The sequence below is a fragment of the Octodon degus genome, unplaced genomic scaffold (assembly GCF_000260255.1).
Source record: "Octodon degus isolate 3935 unplaced genomic scaffold, OctDeg1.0 scaffold00045, whole genome shotgun sequence".
In the NCBI taxonomy this organism is placed as follows: Eukaryota; Metazoa; Chordata; class Mammalia; order Rodentia; family Octodontidae; genus Octodon; species Octodon degus.
In genome coordinates, this window is record NW_004524621.1 from 5,578,786 (window position 1) to 5,596,242 (window position 17,457).

The window sequence follows — 17,457 nt, forward strand, 5'->3', positions numbered from 1 at the left end:
TACAGAGCAGAGGGGCAGTAGTTCATGGTGGCAGAAGACAGTAAAAAGAACAAGAGACAGCAAGACAAATGTCTTTCTGACCTTTATATTGTATCCAGTCTATGAGGATTAGGGCAGTGCAAATCCAGTCAGTGGATGGGTCCAGCATTCACCCACCCTTAATCCTAGCACCCTAAAATCCAGCATTGCGCTACAAGTCAGTCACACCCTCTAGATTCAGACACCAACCAAACAACTGTATGAGTGCATGAGGCTTTGAAGGGGACATCTAGACAGAAACCATAACACTGAGTCAGGCCAGCAGTGAGGTTATATGTTTTGCCAGTGGTAGTGCCTGGCTGGTGGGATAGGCTGTCTGGTGGGACCGGACCATCTTCTTGCTGTCTTCCCATTTGTCCCATCTGTCCCATCTGGCCTTGGCTCACTGTCCTCTGGTCCTGCCTTTGCTTGGTGTCTATTCTGGTCTGGGTATATGATGTGAATGCCCGTGTTCAAAGCTTGTTCCCCAGCCCATGACACTGTGGGAAGAGTAGAGACTTCAGGAGCTGGGGCCTGGAGGGAGGAAGCTAGGGACTGGGGCCCATCTACTCCTCTCCCCTCTCCTCCCACTGGAGAAGTGGGCAGTTCTCCTGCTATCGTTGTCTGTGCTGTGGACTAGTGTGATTAAGGGGTCACCTCTCTGGACCCCTGTTCCCATTAGCTCTTAGCCAAGTTAACTTTTTCTCTTTATAAAGTCAGTTGCCTCCTGTATTTCATCTTGTAACATGAAGCCCGTAGATGCAATACTTTCACAATCTTGTTTTCTTACCTCTGCTGTGTTGTTTCTGGAGTTTTGTATGTAGCTGCAACCTGTCACATCCTCCTCCAGGTATGACCAGGCTTGGCATTGGTGTCAGAATATTCTTTGTGGTCCCCTTGGCCCACCTCACCAATGATGATGACTGAAGACCTAAGGGATCCTCTGTACACACAGACCTCCCATGTGTTTTCAGACCCATATACCACCCTGAGTAGTGATCATGCCCACTGCTCTGCCTGGCATCCAGCACCTGTCTTAGGATGCCATGCAGGTGCTGGGTAACTGCCCTCACACAGGATGTTCTGGCTGAGTTTGGTCTGAAAGCATCTCTGGGGACCAATGTGGAGGATAAAATCAGGCAAATGAATACACATTCTGGCACAGCTGGCACTGCCTGGCCCATGCCTGGGGAGACCACAGAGCAGCCTTGGACAGGCCCCTCCTGGCCCATAGGTTGTCTAGGCCGCACTGCTGCCCTGTTCCTGTCCTCACTGAAGTTCCCGCAAGCCTCCGTCCCAACCCCACACTGCCTCAGGCCTCAGAAGGAAGCTCAGCCTGGCAGTCATTTCCTTGGCACACAGCACAAAAGGGGCAGGCAAGGAGCCAAGGGAGCCCAGGCAGAGCTGCAGTAACGAGTGTGTGGCCTCTGAGCAGATCCGATCTCCTCAGGTTAGCCAAAGGGAGCCTCCCCTTCACTCCCGGAATTCCTGGATCTCTCAGAATCTTGGGTTCTGACCAAACTCAGAAGCCTGCACTGGAAATCAGAAGGCCCAGTGACAGTCCTCTTCTGGGCTGCTGTGCCACAAGCTCCCCCTCGGGCCCAGAACACCTCCTCCCTAATGTCCCTGTCACTCCCAAGGGACTGCTTCTCCATACATGGGTGAAGAAAAAAGTTTGGGAAGTCACAGCTCTGGGACATGCTTGGGGAGGCAGCAGTGGAGCTTGGTCCAGTGGAAGGCAGGTGTGGCTAGGCAGGGCTGGGGCACCAACCAGGGCCTGGGGTCTGATTGGGGGTAGGTGAGGCCCAGAGTCCCCAGAAAGTGTCACTGCCAGTAGGGCCTTGGGCACCGTCATCCTGTGGAGAGGTAGGGGGTGGGGCAGGTGGATATTGGGTCCCTGGAAGGCATAGGCAATACTGGCACAGATCTGGGGAAATGGAGGAGCCTGGGGAGCGGGGGGCTGGAGAAAGCCAAGTTTGGGCCTGTAGGTGTCAACAGAGGTGCTGCACAATGGGGAATACAGGAAGTCACCCACAAAAGCCTTATAGCCAAGCCCCTGAACTTTATTTGTGGACAGCGCTGGAGGAGCAGCCAGGCCAGCCTGAGATTAATAAGATTTAACATCTCAGCTTTACATCATTTCTGTCTGACAGCTCCCAATGGTTCCTGCTTCTATGAGTCACCCTATACAGATCAGGGGTCCCTGCTATCTCCCCACCCCACCCACCCACCCTTCTAGGCAGGGCTGGCCGCTCTATCTGTGTTTCTGCAGCCTGACAGCTGGGCAGTGAGCCAGGTCTCCCAAGATGTTCCCACACCAGCCAGGCCAGGGGCCATGCCAGGCCCCAGCACCTGAGGGTAAGTCAGGGGCAGCTCCCCAGATCCTCACGGCTCAGGCATGGAGACCCCACAGGACCCCCAGCTCTCCAGGAAGCTCCAGGGTAGACACCCTACTCAGGACCTCAGGACTGAGGAGGAGAGGACTGCAAGGCTGTGCAGGAGCCTGGATCCTCCCGATACCAGAAGTGCCAGCTGACACAGGTGGCCTCAGGAGGTGGCAGGTCCCTGAGCCACAGCACATGTCCAGGATAGCACATGTTTCAGGCAATAGGTGTCACCCTGATCAGAGAGTAGACAGGTCCCCCGGGGCCCAGCAGAGGTCATGGTCAGTAGTGGGCTCCAAACAGAATGGCTGTCTTCTGCAGGATGGTCTTGTGGTTCTCATACAGTGGGATGCGCTTGTCCACCACCTGCCACCGGATGGACACACCTAGGTCGCATGCATGTAGATGCTGCAGAGACAGAGGTGGCCGTCACTGTAACCCAAGTGCCCAGAAACTCAGGACACAGAGGACATGGGGACCCTGTGCTTGCCTCCATCCTGAGTGTAGCTGGATCACTCTGCAATATGGGAACAGGGAAGCCTGCTGGGGTACCCCTGGGATACCCCATGAGCCCTGAGACCCCAGGTCTTGGAACTGCACAGGACCTTTGCTTGAACCCTCTGCTGTACTCTGGTCTCTGGTATCCCTTGGCACCTTCTAGAAAAGACTGAACTCTACAGTCCCCAGTGTCTGGTCCTGGGCAGCTCTGGACCCAGGAGCCTGGCAGGCCCCTCTCCAGAAGCCCCTGAGGGCCACCCAGACCCTAACACCCCTTTAGATCCCTGCCCTGATGTCCAGCCTCTTACAGAGTTAAGCCTCTTCAACTCCACATCATTCTGGTCTGGAAAGTGGATGCTGATGGCCACCGTCTCAATCCACGCATTGTCAGTGTTCCGTGGATCATCCACATAACCTTTGTACACCTGCAGGGAGAGCAGGGGTAAGTTGGTCAGCAGTGGGCCCCAGAATATCCCAATTAACCACCAATGGGACTTGGGAGAAGGGCCTCCTGGAACTGGCTGTCCTTCCAGGCCTCCAAGGCCTCCAGGGCCTGAAAGCCTGGGGAGCCTGGAAAGCCATCTAAGTGGGACCCATACAGAGCACCATGCAAAGACAAGTGCTGCTCCAGAGCAAGAAGGCTACCAGCTGCCTGCTAAGGGACTGAGGCTTCCTCTGGGGGTGCTGGAAGCCCTGGAGGCAGTGAGAGGGCTGTGCAGAACTATGGGTGCTACACACCTCTGCAAGCTTGGCCTGCGTGCTGCTCAGTGAGGCTGCACTGGCCCAGCACAGGAGAGGCTCTGGGCTCCACCCCAGCACCACACCCGCACACATATGCATATACGCATATGCACAAAGTCAGCAGTACATTATGTGAATCTCACCTCAGTCAAGGTAAAACCCTTCTCAGTAGAGAACAAAGACAATGTTTGCATGCCCAAGGCCTTCCCAGGAGAAGCCAGACATTGTTAGGGTGCATGTCAAAGCCATCAGTTACCTGGGACAGTACACTCTGCACTGGACAACAGAAATGCCACCAGAAGACAGGAAAGGCAGCAGGGCTACCACAGCCTGACACAACAGGAAGTGAAGTTGGAAATCGTGAGCTAACACTATGAGGAAAGGCAGCTATGGGAGACACATGACTTAGAACCCTCTGTTTTTATTAGACGGCACTGCAGGACTGCATTAGGGACTCTGGAAACTGAGACTGGCAAAAAAAGATCCAGGCTTCTAAAGAAGGGATTTGGTGAACTGCCCAGGGCCAGGGCTGGGACAGCTGTCATCAGCAGGGCAAGTGTGATGGATTTCCCCAGCAGGGCTGTCAGGTCCCCCATCCTGGGTTCCTCCTGCTGGCTGCCCTCAAGACCCAGGGGAGCCGTGCCCCACCCCCAAGCCTCACCCACCTCCAAGCCCCGCTGCAGCAGACCCTCCATTTCTGGCCAGGCCTCTTGCAGCAAGACCTGCTTCAGCTTCCTTGGCAGCATCTCCCCTGGCTCCTGGGAGCCCTGCACAAAGGGGCAAAGGTTGGTCAGCAGGGTGTCCATGGCTCCCATGCCACCTGAACCATCTCTGCTAGCCATCAGCCTGGAGTGGGCAGCTGGTCAGCCAAAGCAGGCCATTACAATGGCCAGAACCCCATTCCCATCAGTGCCTGATCAGAGGAGCAGGGACAGTCCTGTGCCCCCTGCACCCATCTCTGGACTGAGGCCCTTCTTTGTCCTGGGTAGACACTGGGGCATCTCTCTGGGCCTGGCATTCACAGTCAGGCCTGAAATCCAGGGTGGCAGATCATTGTGATGTGTGCCCCTACAGAGAGAGCTGCTGGCTCATGGAGCTGAACTGAGGCTGGAGGACAAGGACTTCTTGCTGAGTTAGGTAGAGGACAGATTCCTTGGGAACCAGGCACAGGAGAGGTCACCAGGCGCCATGACCAGGCCTGACAGAACTCAGGGTAGGATGCACATCTCCCGCTGACTGCAGTGGAGGCAGGGGCAGAAAAGGCTTGGGTTTTTTGCCAGCCTCAGCTGCCCCCAGCCCCCAGGGAGACAAGGACTGCCCTGCCAGGTACACAGGCTGGGCAGGCAGGGGGGTGGGGGGACAGAGGACTCCTGAGGAACCAGGCTGCCTGTTGTAAACAGCTCAACCCCCCCCTGCACCCGTCTTACCCCTGGCAAGGCCCACAGCTCCGAGAGAGGCCGCTTCACCACCAGCACCTCCAGCATCTTCTTTATGCTTTTCCTGCAGATGGCACCATCCTGATTCCTCCTCCACCTGCAAACAGAGCTACTCAGGCCTGCTCCCGGGTGCGCAGGTGCACATGGTCACCCACTGCCACTGCCCAGGCAGCATCTAGATCCAGCCCTGCTCAGGGCCAGTATGGGGCCCCCTGCCAGTCCACCAACCCTCCCCCATCTATCCTGAAGATCTTGGCCTGGAAAATAATCAGGGACAGTTGCCATCTGCATCATGATCGCCCCCACCTCAGCAAACCACGGACTGGACGGACAGGAAAGGCCCAGGCATCCTGGAGATTTTTCATCAAAAGTCTTAAAACTTGCATGTCTGATTTAGTTCTTAACATGTGGGTCTCAAGCTACATTCCTTTTCCTACAAATGACTCGAGTTCATCCTTCTCTATGGCAGAGTAGTACTCCTGAGTATAAATACATTTTCTTTACCTACTCATTAAAATGAAAGATAGACAATAGGAAGCAGGGTCCTAGGAGTTTCACAAGTGGGCAGGGGATCGAGACAGAGGGGAAGCAGGGAAGGAGGAGAATAAAAACAATTAAAAATGTCTCAAGCACAAGTTCCACTCCCCAAGCATAGTACAGACACTATGTACTGCAGACACATACTGATACAAAATAAAATAAAAAGCCCTGAAAAGCTCTTGACTGACTCGGCTCTCCAGTCCCAGGTCATGGGAATGCCAGCATGAGTACCATTGGGCATCAGGCTTACGTGCAGCGGGGCTGGGCACTGTGGTCCTACCAGCACACACATGGGCCAATCCTGATCCCGAAGGCAGGCAGGGCTCAGGTCTGAGCATCATGGAGTTGTAAGCAAGACGAGGGCTGGGCCCAAAGGGGTGTAGGTGTGCATGTGTCGCAGAGTGCTTGCAGGTGTGTGCAGGTGGATGTGGATGGGGTATGTGTGTGTGTGTGTGTGTGTGTGTGTGTGTGTGTGTGTGTGTTTCTCCCCACAGGACAGTCCCCTAATATAAACATTAGCAGACCTCAGGTTTGCATTTGCATTTTCTTAATAGTTTTCATCAGTAGTGACCCCCCCCCCCTTGGTGACTGTCCTCCTAGCAGAGCTCTCAGGATCTCAGGAAACAAGAACAGGCTCCAGGGGAACAGGGTCATCCCTGCCCAGTTTCAGGGTGTCCACTGAGAACAACAGATCCTGGCCCCAACTTTCCCTCACAAGATACCAAACACCCAATACCATGGTTGTCTTCTGGCTCTCAGAGCACACAGGGTGCCTTGAAAGCACCTCTAGTGAATGTGTGGGTGACTGTGTCCCCAGGGTACTCACCGGGTGACCACAGGGTGCAGCATGTGGTTGGGCCCAAAGCAACTGAGGCTCCCGCGTCCACGCAGCCCTGTGCGGCCCATGGGGTTCCTAGGGTAGAGAGGACTGAGCTCAGCTGCCACCTATGCCAGGGACTCAGGGCTCCTACCCAAGGGGACAGGCTTCTCCCTCATGTAGGCTGAATCCAGGCTCCTGGTTAGTGGGGGGGGGGGGCACTGGGCAAGGGTAGGGGTCTCCGTGGGAGCAGAGTCTGGCCTCCCATTGGCCACTCCTTCCACCACAGAGCAGGGACCCTCTAGTGGCTCAACAGCCAACACAGGGGCCAGGTCCAGCTCTCAGTCCTCAGCAGCCGGTTCTCAGCCGCCTGTGCTGCCTGGCCCTGCCTCTCAGACCCCTCAGATGCTCCTTTTCCCCTGCCTCCCCTGTACCAACATCTCCACTCTAGCCTGGTGGGCCCTCCAGGCCTGGCACAGAAGCCATCTGACAGGTCACCCCAGAAGGTGGGACAGCACTACAGACCCCACAATTTCAGGTTTATCCCACTATCCCTTCCCCCGAAGGCCTCTCGCCTCATCTGTGCCCTTCTCTGTCTACAGCACAGAGGTCACTAGGCCTGGGGCCTCTGCCTGCCACCATTGTCTTCACCTTCCACCTGACTCAGGGACAGAGGGTCTCTGGAGAGAGCCACTCGCCCTCCTCATTGGCCCAGCATGGTGAGGCCTTGGAGAGGCCCAGTTAAGGACTTGAAGTCACTGAAGGCCCTTGATGAGCCCCAGCCTCAGCCCCACATACACCCTGCTATGACTGCTTTGCCCCAGTGATCAAAACAGCAGGACCAAACACCATGGACTGAACCCCGTCCAGCTGTGAGCCAATGCCCACCTGCCTCCTTGCAAGCCCACTGTGCCAATATCTATTATTGAGACAAAAAGCTAGCTCATACAGTATCCCTCTTCACACCTTAACCTCCAGTTGCATTGAAGTCTCAAGTAGAAACACTAATTCTAAAATATGTTACAAGAGCACACAAAAAATATCATAATGATAGTTTTGGTTTGGACATAGTTTGCCCCCCTCCAGGACCAGACCCTCAGAGTAACAGTGCACTGTGTGACCGACCAGTGTGCTAGCGTGAGAGGCTGCTATCAGCCAGCCCAGCCACCAGAGACCTTGAGTTGGAAACAGGAACCAAAATAAACCTCCCTTCTTTGTAACTGGCTCAGTCTGTGGGACTGTGTTATTAGCAACGTGTTGAGCAAAGACAGTGCTTTCAGAGAAAGTAGACCTGGGAAGCAGAATGAAAGCACAGCCTGCATGGGAGCAACGACAACACGCTGTGCACAGATTTTCATCCTCTCTGCTGGGGCCTGCACTGAACTGCGCCTAGTCCTGCTTGCCCGCCTGGCCCTGCTTGCCTGCCTGGCCCTGCTTGCTGGCCCAGCCCATTTCTACATGATGATCTGCTCCATCCTCTGGGCAGGATGCCCCCTTTCCTCCTGGCTGACCTCCCGGCCACTCCCATACATGCTGTCTGTGGCACCACCATGTCCCATCCTGCATGCCCATCTCCAGAGCAGGACATCATGGGGCATGAGATCTCTCCCATCCCCTCCCATCCCCCATACTACTCCACTTCCTGTTTCAGAATGTTCTCTAAAGAGCCAGCCCCCCACCCCAGTTGTCCCTGCTCCTCTTCTCCATGATGCTCCCCTGGCACCCACATCCTAGCAACTTCTCCGTGATGGTCCCTACCATGCAGGGGGGAAGAGAGAGAGAGAGAGAGAGAGAGAGAGAGAGAGAGAGAGAGAGAGAGAGAGCGAGCCATTCCACAGGCTCCAGGCTGGCACCCAGGTCATTGGGCTTTGTACCCTGGTTTCCTTCTCCCATGCTGTGGGGTGAAGCCCCTATTTCAGTCACCAGGCCAGGTCACTACCCATTCTACTCTGTGACACCAGCATCCCCACCCACTTCACCACCAAGGAGTCGAGTTCCCAGAGGTTGCCCCTTAGGTAGAGGACATTCAGGGCTACCCATCAAATGCTCAGAGGACATCACGAAGGGCTGCTCCAGCAGAGTGCTGGAAAGCACCTGAAGGTGATGCTTCCTTCTCTTTTGTGGTCAGTTTGTTTTTACAGACCACCACCCAGCATGCCAAAGAAGGGCTCACGGGCCCCAAGGACAACCCCCACAGGCACAGCACTCACAGTGGGAGCCCATCCTGGATCACATAGGTCCCGTGAAAGCTGCGGCGGTCTATTGGTCCATCCAGGGCATTGTACTGGATCTTGGTCAGAGGCTCGCTGTCCCTGGGAACATGATAGGACATGTCCCCATGAGAGGGTGGTGGGGCAAGAGAAGATAAGGGGTGACTCTGGGACTTGGCTCACAGAGGGGCTTTGGTCACAGGTAGAGCCAGACACAGGGAAGGTGTGCCCAGGACTCTGCGGAGTGAAAGAGGGTTCCAGGTCTGTTGCTGGTTGGGAAGGGGTCTTTGGGGCCCCTCTGAGGAGGAGCCAGAGTCCTGGGGAATACTCACTCTCCCACAGGGTCCACCAGAACTGTATCCTTCCTCTCTGCTGTGTAGAAAGGAGGCTCGTAGATCAGGAACTCCATCTGTGCCACAGGGAGGACATCCTCAGGTTGTCACCAAGGCAGAGCTGGGTCAGCACCCCAAGGGGCCAAGGGGACTCACAGCCAAGGCCACAGCCACTAGGACCCAAAGCACCCCAGGGTGTAGGGCAGCCTGGATCCAAGGTGAGCCACAGAGGGGCTCCTAATCTCCAGGCCTGGCACTTGCACGGGGGCAGCTGCTTCTTCCAGGGAACAGGAGGCTGGGACAGGAGGGTGGCAGCCAGTGACAGGGCCAGAACAGCTGGGCAGGTATAAGCTCCAGGGGCTTCTGCAAGGCTTCCTTTGTCCCTCAAGTTGTGGGGCTCTGATTCTCTATCAGTCCAACATCGTTGGCCCAGCACTCAGGGCCCCATGAGGCTGCAGTGGGCAGGAGCTACAGGGAACACCAAGGGCCTCTCTTCCTACCTAGGGCACCAGCTGGCTAGGCACTCACCTCCCATGGTACCTTCTCATTGGGCACAGGAAACCTGGTGACAGGAGAACTGGGGTACAGGAGATGTCGAGCATTTACATGGTAGCCATCACCTGGCTCCTCCTCCTTCCTCTTGACAGCCAGCTCAGCATCTGGCTCATCGGGAGCCTTTGGTGCTGTGAACGGCCACATGGGGCGCTGACACAATGCTGAGCCTGAGCTGTGCACGCTACCCACCCAGCCCAGACATTCAAACCCTTCCTGGGTCCAGGCACTAGGGACAGGGACAGGAGATGCAGCATCCCCTTAGTGGGACCTCAGTAACTGGCTGACCCCACAGGCCTCAAGGAAAGGCTGTCCAGCTAATGGAGGCAAATTTGCCTTTGGGGTAGCCATATTCAAGGAAGACTACTCATGTCTACTTCCTGGATGGCTGTAAATTTAGGGGAATAGATTTTGCTTTCCATAACTGCATTAGTCAAAGATATCATACCCCTGGAGCTGGCCACCACCTTGCCTTTGCAGCAAGTCCGGGAGGAGGAGGACAGGGATGGTGGGCCAAGCTTCCCACAGGGGTCCAGGAGCCTGGTCAAGACAGGCCAAGGCCAGGCACCTTGTGGGAGGAAAAGGCTCAGCTCCTTTGGGCTGGTCCAACAGGGCCCAGAGATGGCTGTGGCTGAAACCATCTTTCTACCAAGACCCCAAAGCCACCTCTCCTCTAGCCCACAAAGGCCCAGAACTGCATAGGTCACTGGGGACCAGCTTCCAGTCAGGGAACTCCACTCACCCAAGGCAGACATGCCTGATGCCAAGCCAAAGTTACTGTCCTTCAGGGTCCTCACAATCCAGTGCAAAGACCTGGCCACCTGGGCCACCTGAAAGGTACAGCCCACGGAAGGTGTGTTGGCACCTGCATGGCACAATGCCTGCCACCTCTGCCTACCCCAACAATGAATCTCGCTAAAACATTGGGATCTTAAAGGGGGCTTAAGGCTCCCTGATGTCACAGGACTCACTGACCTCTGCAGTGCCCAACAGTGCTAAGTCCCCATAGGGGAGCACCATGAAAGGAAGAGGCATGGTCACACCCCTCCCCACCAAACTTCACCAGAAATCTCAGTGCTCAAGGCTCAGAGGCCTCTGGGACAGAAATAGCTCAGAAAGACGTAGCTCATGCTGCTGCACCTTTCTCGGGGGGCACAAGGCAAGGACTCACAGGAGAGTCCAGAAGGCAGAGCCTGTGAGACCCTGGGCACAGCGGATAGGACCACACGGATGGTGGACCCCTCACTGGCACAGGGCTAGCTGGAGGAGAGATGCTGCAGTGGTAAGCTCAGAGCAGGCTCACCCCAGTGCCCTGGCTGCAGTGGGCAGCAGGCGACCCATGGGAAGCACCAGTCTGGGGCCTGCTCAGTGGTCACTGACTGCGGGTGGGCAAGCCCAAAGAGTGCTCAGCCTCGAGGGAACCAGTGGGCAAGGGACACGCCCCTCTATGCTCTATGGCAAAAACAAGAATGCATGCAGGCTCTGTTGACATCCACTCAAGGAATGGATGGAGGACTCTGACCTCAGGATTCCAGCTTCCTATACTATGAGTCACTTCTGCTGTCATGGGAGCCCCAAGACACCTGAACCCAGTGGCCAGATCAGGCCAGGCCATGGGTTTTGTCATCCCAGGACACCCCAGCTCCTCCTGGCCCACATCTCCATGCACCCCTGTTCTGCATGGCAGCTCAGGGCCCAAGTCTCAAAGCCATGCCCTGTGTCCCACATCTGTGCACCTGTCCAGGCTAAGGCTGCTTCCCTGCCCTCCCCCTTCATGCGGAACCTCAGAGCAATTGGCTCAGCCGGATGCTGTTTCTTCCTCCTCTGCTGGCTACCTCAGCCTCCCAGGGCAACAAGGAGTCAGTCTGAGGCTGAGGAGATAGCTCAGCAGCTTAAGTGTCTGCTTGGCAAGCCCAAGGTCCTAAGTTTAATCCCCAGTACAAAAAAAAAAAAAAAAAAAAAAAAAGTCAGCCTGAGGTCTTCCCAGACAGGGCAGCATTGGTGGGGGAGAGGGGGTGGAATTCTTGTAGAGAATAGAAAAAGCCTCTTCCCCACTCCTGCCCCCTCTTCTCCCTCCCTTCCCAGGTGTCCCGCCCTGCACACCTGTTCCTCCAGGGATGCCAGCCTCTGCTCTGTGGGACCTGACCTCTTCAGACGGTCCATGTCCAGCAGCTCCACCATGCTGTCCACCCTGGAAGAGCACACAACTAAACCAGAGGCAGCAGGCTCTAGGGGACACTTGGGGACAGGATGCCATCATCATGCAGATGACCCTGCCAGATCCAGCAGTCCAAGCTCTGCATTGGCTGTGCATCAGTCACCTTTCTCTTAATCTGGAAGACTGGCTATCATATGATAGAATGAAACCCCCTAGAATCCCCAAAAGGGAAGATGTAACAGCAGAGGGACAGCCCAGGCTCCCAGGGCCAGGTGACAGCCTGCCAGAGGGTGTCCAGGGAGAGACACACCGGAGCTGGCTCACCATGCCTGCCCACAGCATGCCGGGCCATATGCTCTGACCCTCAAATCAGAGAGGACAAAACAGCTCCTGGGGCAGCTGGGGTGATTTAGGGGTGGGGGAGGGCCACCCCTACTTTAATTTTCAAGTAAAAATTCTTTTTTGTCTTACTTTGCTAGAGCATATAAATTTCTAGTCCAGTGTGGTGACTCATGCCTAGAATACCAGCACTCAGTAGGCTGAAGCAGAAGGCTGAGGCGGACCTCTACAAGTTCAAGGCAAATTTTAAGTTAAGAAAATACAAAACATAAGCTTCTGTCCACCTTGGCCTGTTGTGTTTATAGTTAAAATCAGTCCATGGCCAACACCTATCCAAAGCTCCTCTGATTTCACACAGGGGTTCCCTTACTTCCTTTTGCCAACTGCAGTCACATTCATTTGTGGTAAAGATAGCAGCTATTTTAATACCCAGTGAGTGTTCCTGGGGACATGACCCACATGCAATAGCCAACTACAGGAAGGGAAGTGCCTGAACCGGGAACCTATGGGTTTACTTCTGCCCACACAATCTACTGCTCAGTCCCACAAAGACCACTTCCTGGCCCAGGCCTTGACTTCCCATAGAGCCTTGAGGATATTCCAGGATGATTACTGCAGTCTCTGGGGGCCCTGTAACACGGTCAGATGAGATGAGAGCTGCCTCAGTTTGCGGATGGCACACCAGGGACACCAGAGATCTCAGACCCCCAGCCCTGCTCTGTGTTGGCTCGGCTCAGCCACCATGCTGTGAGGACCTGCTGCGCCATGTGCCAGGGCACCTCCCTGGACCTTGGACTCCTCGATGGACCCATCTGGAGGAGGTGGCCGGGGCTGGGGACCTTCATAAGAGCCGCCAAGTTATTTCATCATTTCTCCTGTTGCCCTGCATTTTGCAAGATCTTATCAACTGCAGCACATCAATTTTTGTTAAAAATTCCTAGACACATAAACAGCTTTTGAAATGTCACAGCAGCTGCACTCCAGCTACAACACCTCCTATAGGAACAGTCCTGCGAGGCAAGTGGGACAGGTGCTCATCAGTGTTTGCAGAAACAGACTGAGGCCAGCTAGGGCCAGCATTCAAATCCAGGCTGCACTGTATGCTGGCTCTGACACCCAGCTACCATACTTTCACTTTCTAGGGCCTTTTTTTTCTCCATGGCAAGATGAATGTACGACACTTCCTGCTGCCAAAGTACTAGAGAGGAAGACAGGCAAAGTGCTGAGCCTCTAGGCCCCAGTGCCTTCGAACCTCCTGCTGACTGCACCTACTCAACTGCCAAGTGCCAGACCTGGAGCTCTGTGTCAGGGCATCCTGACACCTGGGCACCATTTCTCAGCATCTGGGCCCTAGGTCTGACTACTGTTTAAGTCAAATGATCCCAGCAGAGGCTGTCAATCAAGGTATTCTTGGCCACAGCCAGTGAGAGAAAGTAGCCAGGTGGGATACTGAATCCAGCATGTCCTCTTAATTAAAAGGGTCAAGGTGGGACATCAGGGGAAATCAGGGTGACACCACACTCCAGCCTCCTGCTGTCCTGTCAGGAAGGGGACCAGTTGCAGCCCCAGAACTGCACATGCCTGCTGAGTATCTGCCAGGCCTGGGCCTGCTCCAGGTCCCTGAAGTCCACAACAGAGAACCTGAAGAATTCTGTCCCTGCTCTTGTGGATTTCACATCTCCAGGGAGAGAGCAGGAAAACATTAACCCAACCCACCAAGGGACTCACCAACTAAATTAATGAACAAATCAATCACGAGAGGTAGAAGCACCTTTAACCATCTACTTCATTGTCAGGGACCTCCGGGTTGTGCTGTCACCCCCACCATCATCATCTCCATCACCAATATCTTCATCACCCTCATTATCATCTTTACCATCATAATCGCCATCCTGATCATCACCACCATTATTGTCCTTAATAGCCTCACCTCCATCATCACCCCCATTATTACCGTCATCATCATCACGATGCCCACCACCACCATCATCATGACCACCGTTACCGCAATCACCACCACCACCACTACCACCCATCCTCACCATCATGACCATCACCACCACCATCCCCATCACCACCATCACCACCATCACCATGACCACCACCATCATGACTATCATCATCTCTTTTCATCATGATTGCTACCTACAGGATACTCTGTGCCAGGCAGGAGCTGCCATGCCTAGGTGGCACTGTCCCCTCCCTACTCCCATTACTCATGGTGGGGAGCCCAGGGCTAGACAGGAGCAGGGATCCACCACAGTGAGATGCTGATATCAGAACCCTGGGAACAACTCTCTCTGCTGCCACCCCCCATGGCTGAGGGGCTGAGGCAGAGAAAGGGGCAGAAAGAGCTTCTCCAGCACAGATCTTGTCCCCGGAAAGAAGCAACCGGGGAGAATCGGGTTGGGAGACGGTGCTGATGTGGCCAGCAGCCCAGGCTAGGCACCAACCCAGGCTGGGCACCAACAAAACTCACAGGCAGCCACCATCACGACGGCCCCGAGCACCACATGTGTGTACTCTCTGTGGTCTCTTGTGAGGGCATCAACACTCCTCTTGCTCCCAAACCACCCTATTCTCCCAGCTCTGCCCCTCCTGCATCTGCAGACCCAGCCTTCCTCGGACCCCACAGGCCCTTGAGTCAGCTTCTGACACAGGCCTGGGGGCTTGTAGGGGCCACAGTAATGACAGCAGTGACCACAGGGAGTACTCTGATATGCTAGCAAGGTCCCATCCCCTTCTCCCTCCCATGCTGGGTGACCTGGACCCAGGGGCCTATTGGGTAGGTTATGGGCCTGGTGAAGCCTGCACTTGGAGCCTGTGGGATGCAGGGCATGGCCCACGCACTTCTCACTAATGTCCTGGATCCTCTGCTCTGGCCGCTGGTGGTGCTGGTACTGCTGATTATGCAGGTAGTTCTCTTTCAGGTAAATCTCCCAGGATAGCAGGGCTGCCTCCTCATTCTTCTCCAGCTTGTTCTCTGTTGGCCAACAGAAGGACATTAACTCCTCCTGACACCCCTGGGCCCCCTGGGAGGGCAGCAGCAGCCTTTGTGGTCACCAGGGTTTTAGAAGGAGCCATATACTGGTCTCTGGGTCCCTGTCTGCACTGTGACCAGGACCGCACTCTGAGGACACAAGGGCTGGGGGTGGCTCACTGAGTTGCGTGTGCCTCTTGGCAGGGGTCTTCAGGACCACCCTCTTGACCAGCAGCTGCAGGTGGCTGAGCAGGATGAGTGGGGGCGGTGCTGGGGGCCGGCCATGGTACTCCTCGATCAAGTCATGGCGTTGGAACTTCCAGATCTGGTCTGTGTGCTCCTGCACCTGCTGAAATGTGTAGCTGTGGGCACAAGAGGGGCATGGACATCAGCAGGTGTGCAGCAAATGGACTTAGCTCATGGTCCAGGATGGGGGACCCCAAGACCAGAGAAGCAGCTGCCCAGGAGGTCAGCTCCAGACTCGGAGGAGTGAGACCACCAAGCGCCTGACTTCTCACACCAGGAGGGGAGCCAGGGAGAGAAGGCAGAAGTAGTGGAGTCACGTGGGCCTCAGCAGCCTCAGTGACCCTGGTGCAGGGACCAACACTGCTATGTGAGCTATCAGAGGAGTTCACTGTTGAGGCCCACAAGCCCAAGACCAGGGCACTGTCTCTCTCCTGAGGGCTTATAGATGCCAACTCAGGTGTACAAGGTAGATGGGCCTTGGCAGAGCAAGTGCAGAAGGAGGGGGTCCCCTGGCCCCACTCAGTTACCCTGCCTGGGGACAGGGTCATCTCATCAAGCCTGGCCCCTATATCTCAGCTTTGGAGCATAGGCTCTCATCACAGCATCTTAAAGCAAAAAGGCCACCCGGAGCTCTACAGACAAGAGGGGAAGCCAGCACCTAACTAAACCAGCAGAGGAGGATTTTCAAAGACTGGAATCCACCTTCAGAGGCTGGAGGGTGAGGGCTTGAAGGATTCTCTGAAGTACAGAGCTGCTGTGGACACAACAGCAGGCGCTGCCAGGTCCTGCCCTGAACGTCAGGGTCTTCATCCATGGTCTCCTGCTTCCCTGGCTCCTCCTCTTCCTGCCTCTTGCTTTATTTAGGACCTCAGAGCTTCCTTTGATCCAAGCTTACAAACTATGGAAGGCCTGTTATCCCAGCACTTGGGAGACTGAGGTGGGAAGATCACCACAAATTCAGCCAGCCTGGCCTACACAGTGAGTTCAAGGCCAGCCTGAACACAAACAAAACACTGTTTTAAAAACTCCACCTCCCAAAAAAAACAAAAAAATCCACTGACAGAAGCATAGTGGGGCCTCCAGAGCCTGGGTCCAGAAGGGCTATCAGAAGACCTGCCACGTACACTACCAGGATGTCTGCAGGCCCAAGAAGACCACAGCTGGCAAGACAGACCACTAGTAAAGCCTCAAAGTTCTAAGGAGATGAAATGTTTCAAAACACCAAAGATTTAAAGAACACCTAGGCATTTCCAGAGGAGTAGCTACTCTATTCATTTTCTGTTGCTGCTCCAACAAATCACTACAGACATAAAAGAATCAAATTTGTTCTCTCTAAGTTCTGGGGGTCAATGCTGGTCTGACCCCAAAGTGTCACAGGGCCAGTGCCCCTGGAGGCTGGGGGATGACTGACTCCCTTGGCTGTGGCACTGTGTCCCCAGACTCTGATATCAGATGACATTTCCTATCTCCCTCTCACACAGACCCCTGCCGGAGGTTGGTCACCATGGCTTATTGTTGTGGTTTATATCCACATGTTCCCAGAGCCTCGTGGCACATGGGGTGGGGGGACTTGGGAAGGTCATTGGACCATGGGGCTCAGCTGACTTGCTGTTGGGAGGCAGAGCCTGATCAGAAGAGGTGGTCCCTGGGGACACAGCCTGATGGCTTCATCTCCCTCCCCTGCTTCTCCCTTTTCTACTTCCTGTGCTCTATGCTATGAGCAGTTCTCCTCCGACAGCCCCCTCTGCCATGCTGCCTGCCTTGCAGCCAACTGACTATGGACTAAAACTTCTACATACTGTGAGCCAAAGTCAATCTGTCCTTTCTTACGCTGTGGATCTTAGGTATTTTGTCCCAGCAAGAAGGAACTAGGCACATGTGTGTAAACCCTGTGTTGGCACATAAGTCCCTCACTGTGGGAAAAGCAGACATAGTTGTCCAGAGATGAATCTGAGCCCAAAGGAAGCCTCAACTCAGCACAATCAGAGGTGGACAGTAGCACAGAAATGCACCCAGGGGGCAAAGACACAGGCAGAACCTCAGGAGAGAGTGAGGGTCCCTGAGCAGCCAGCACTGCAGCTCACTCCTGGGCAGAGTGATGAGTACTCTTATAGCTATTCACACAGAATGAGGCTAATGCCAGCAACCCATAGCAGGCACCACAGCTGACAGGACACAGCACCATCAGCCCCCCAGGGGCAGTGAT

At 55.0% G+C, this 17,457-nt stretch overlaps 1 protein-coding gene and 2 non-coding genes across 5 annotated transcripts in view; all 3 read right to left on the bottom strand.

Annotated features, from left to right (window-relative positions):
• Positions 1 to 2,080: 2,080 nt before the first annotated feature.
• The window catches only part of Trpm2 (transient receptor potential cation channel subfamily M member 2), a 52,727-nt gene continuing 37,350 nt past the window's right edge, over positions 2,081 to 17,457 (bottom strand). For all 3 annotated transcript variants that reach the window (XM_004631796.2, XM_023716106.1, XM_023716107.1), the window contains 12 exons: positions 15,186 to 15,367; positions 14,876 to 15,008; positions 11,632 to 11,719; positions 10,271 to 10,358; positions 9,505 to 9,659; positions 8,977 to 9,053; positions 8,645 to 8,746; positions 6,444 to 6,530; positions 5,069 to 5,174; positions 4,307 to 4,408; positions 3,209 to 3,325; positions 2,081 to 2,810 (listed from right to left, as the gene is read on the bottom strand). In XM_004631796.2, coding sequence (XP_004631853.1) covers positions 2,685 to 2,810; positions 3,209 to 3,325; positions 4,307 to 4,408; positions 5,069 to 5,174; positions 6,444 to 6,530; positions 8,645 to 8,746; positions 8,977 to 9,053; positions 9,505 to 9,659; positions 10,271 to 10,358; positions 11,632 to 11,719; positions 14,876 to 15,008; positions 15,186 to 15,367 — 1,363 coding nt within the window. In that variant the 3' untranslated portion in view covers positions 2,081 to 2,684. The remainder of the gene's footprint in view (positions 2,811 to 3,208; positions 3,326 to 4,306; positions 4,409 to 5,068; positions 5,175 to 6,443; positions 6,531 to 8,644; positions 8,747 to 8,976; positions 9,054 to 9,504; positions 9,660 to 10,270; positions 10,359 to 11,631; positions 11,720 to 14,875; positions 15,009 to 15,185; positions 15,368 to 17,457) is intronic.
• Positions 4,365 to 4,437, bottom strand: LOC111816992. The gene has a single exon (XR_002821291.1). It is a non-coding gene; the product is annotated as a Z6 small nucleolar RNA (small nucleolar RNA).
• Positions 5,030 to 5,115, bottom strand: LOC111816991. The gene has a single exon (XR_002821290.1). It is a non-coding gene; the product is annotated as a Z6 small nucleolar RNA (small nucleolar RNA).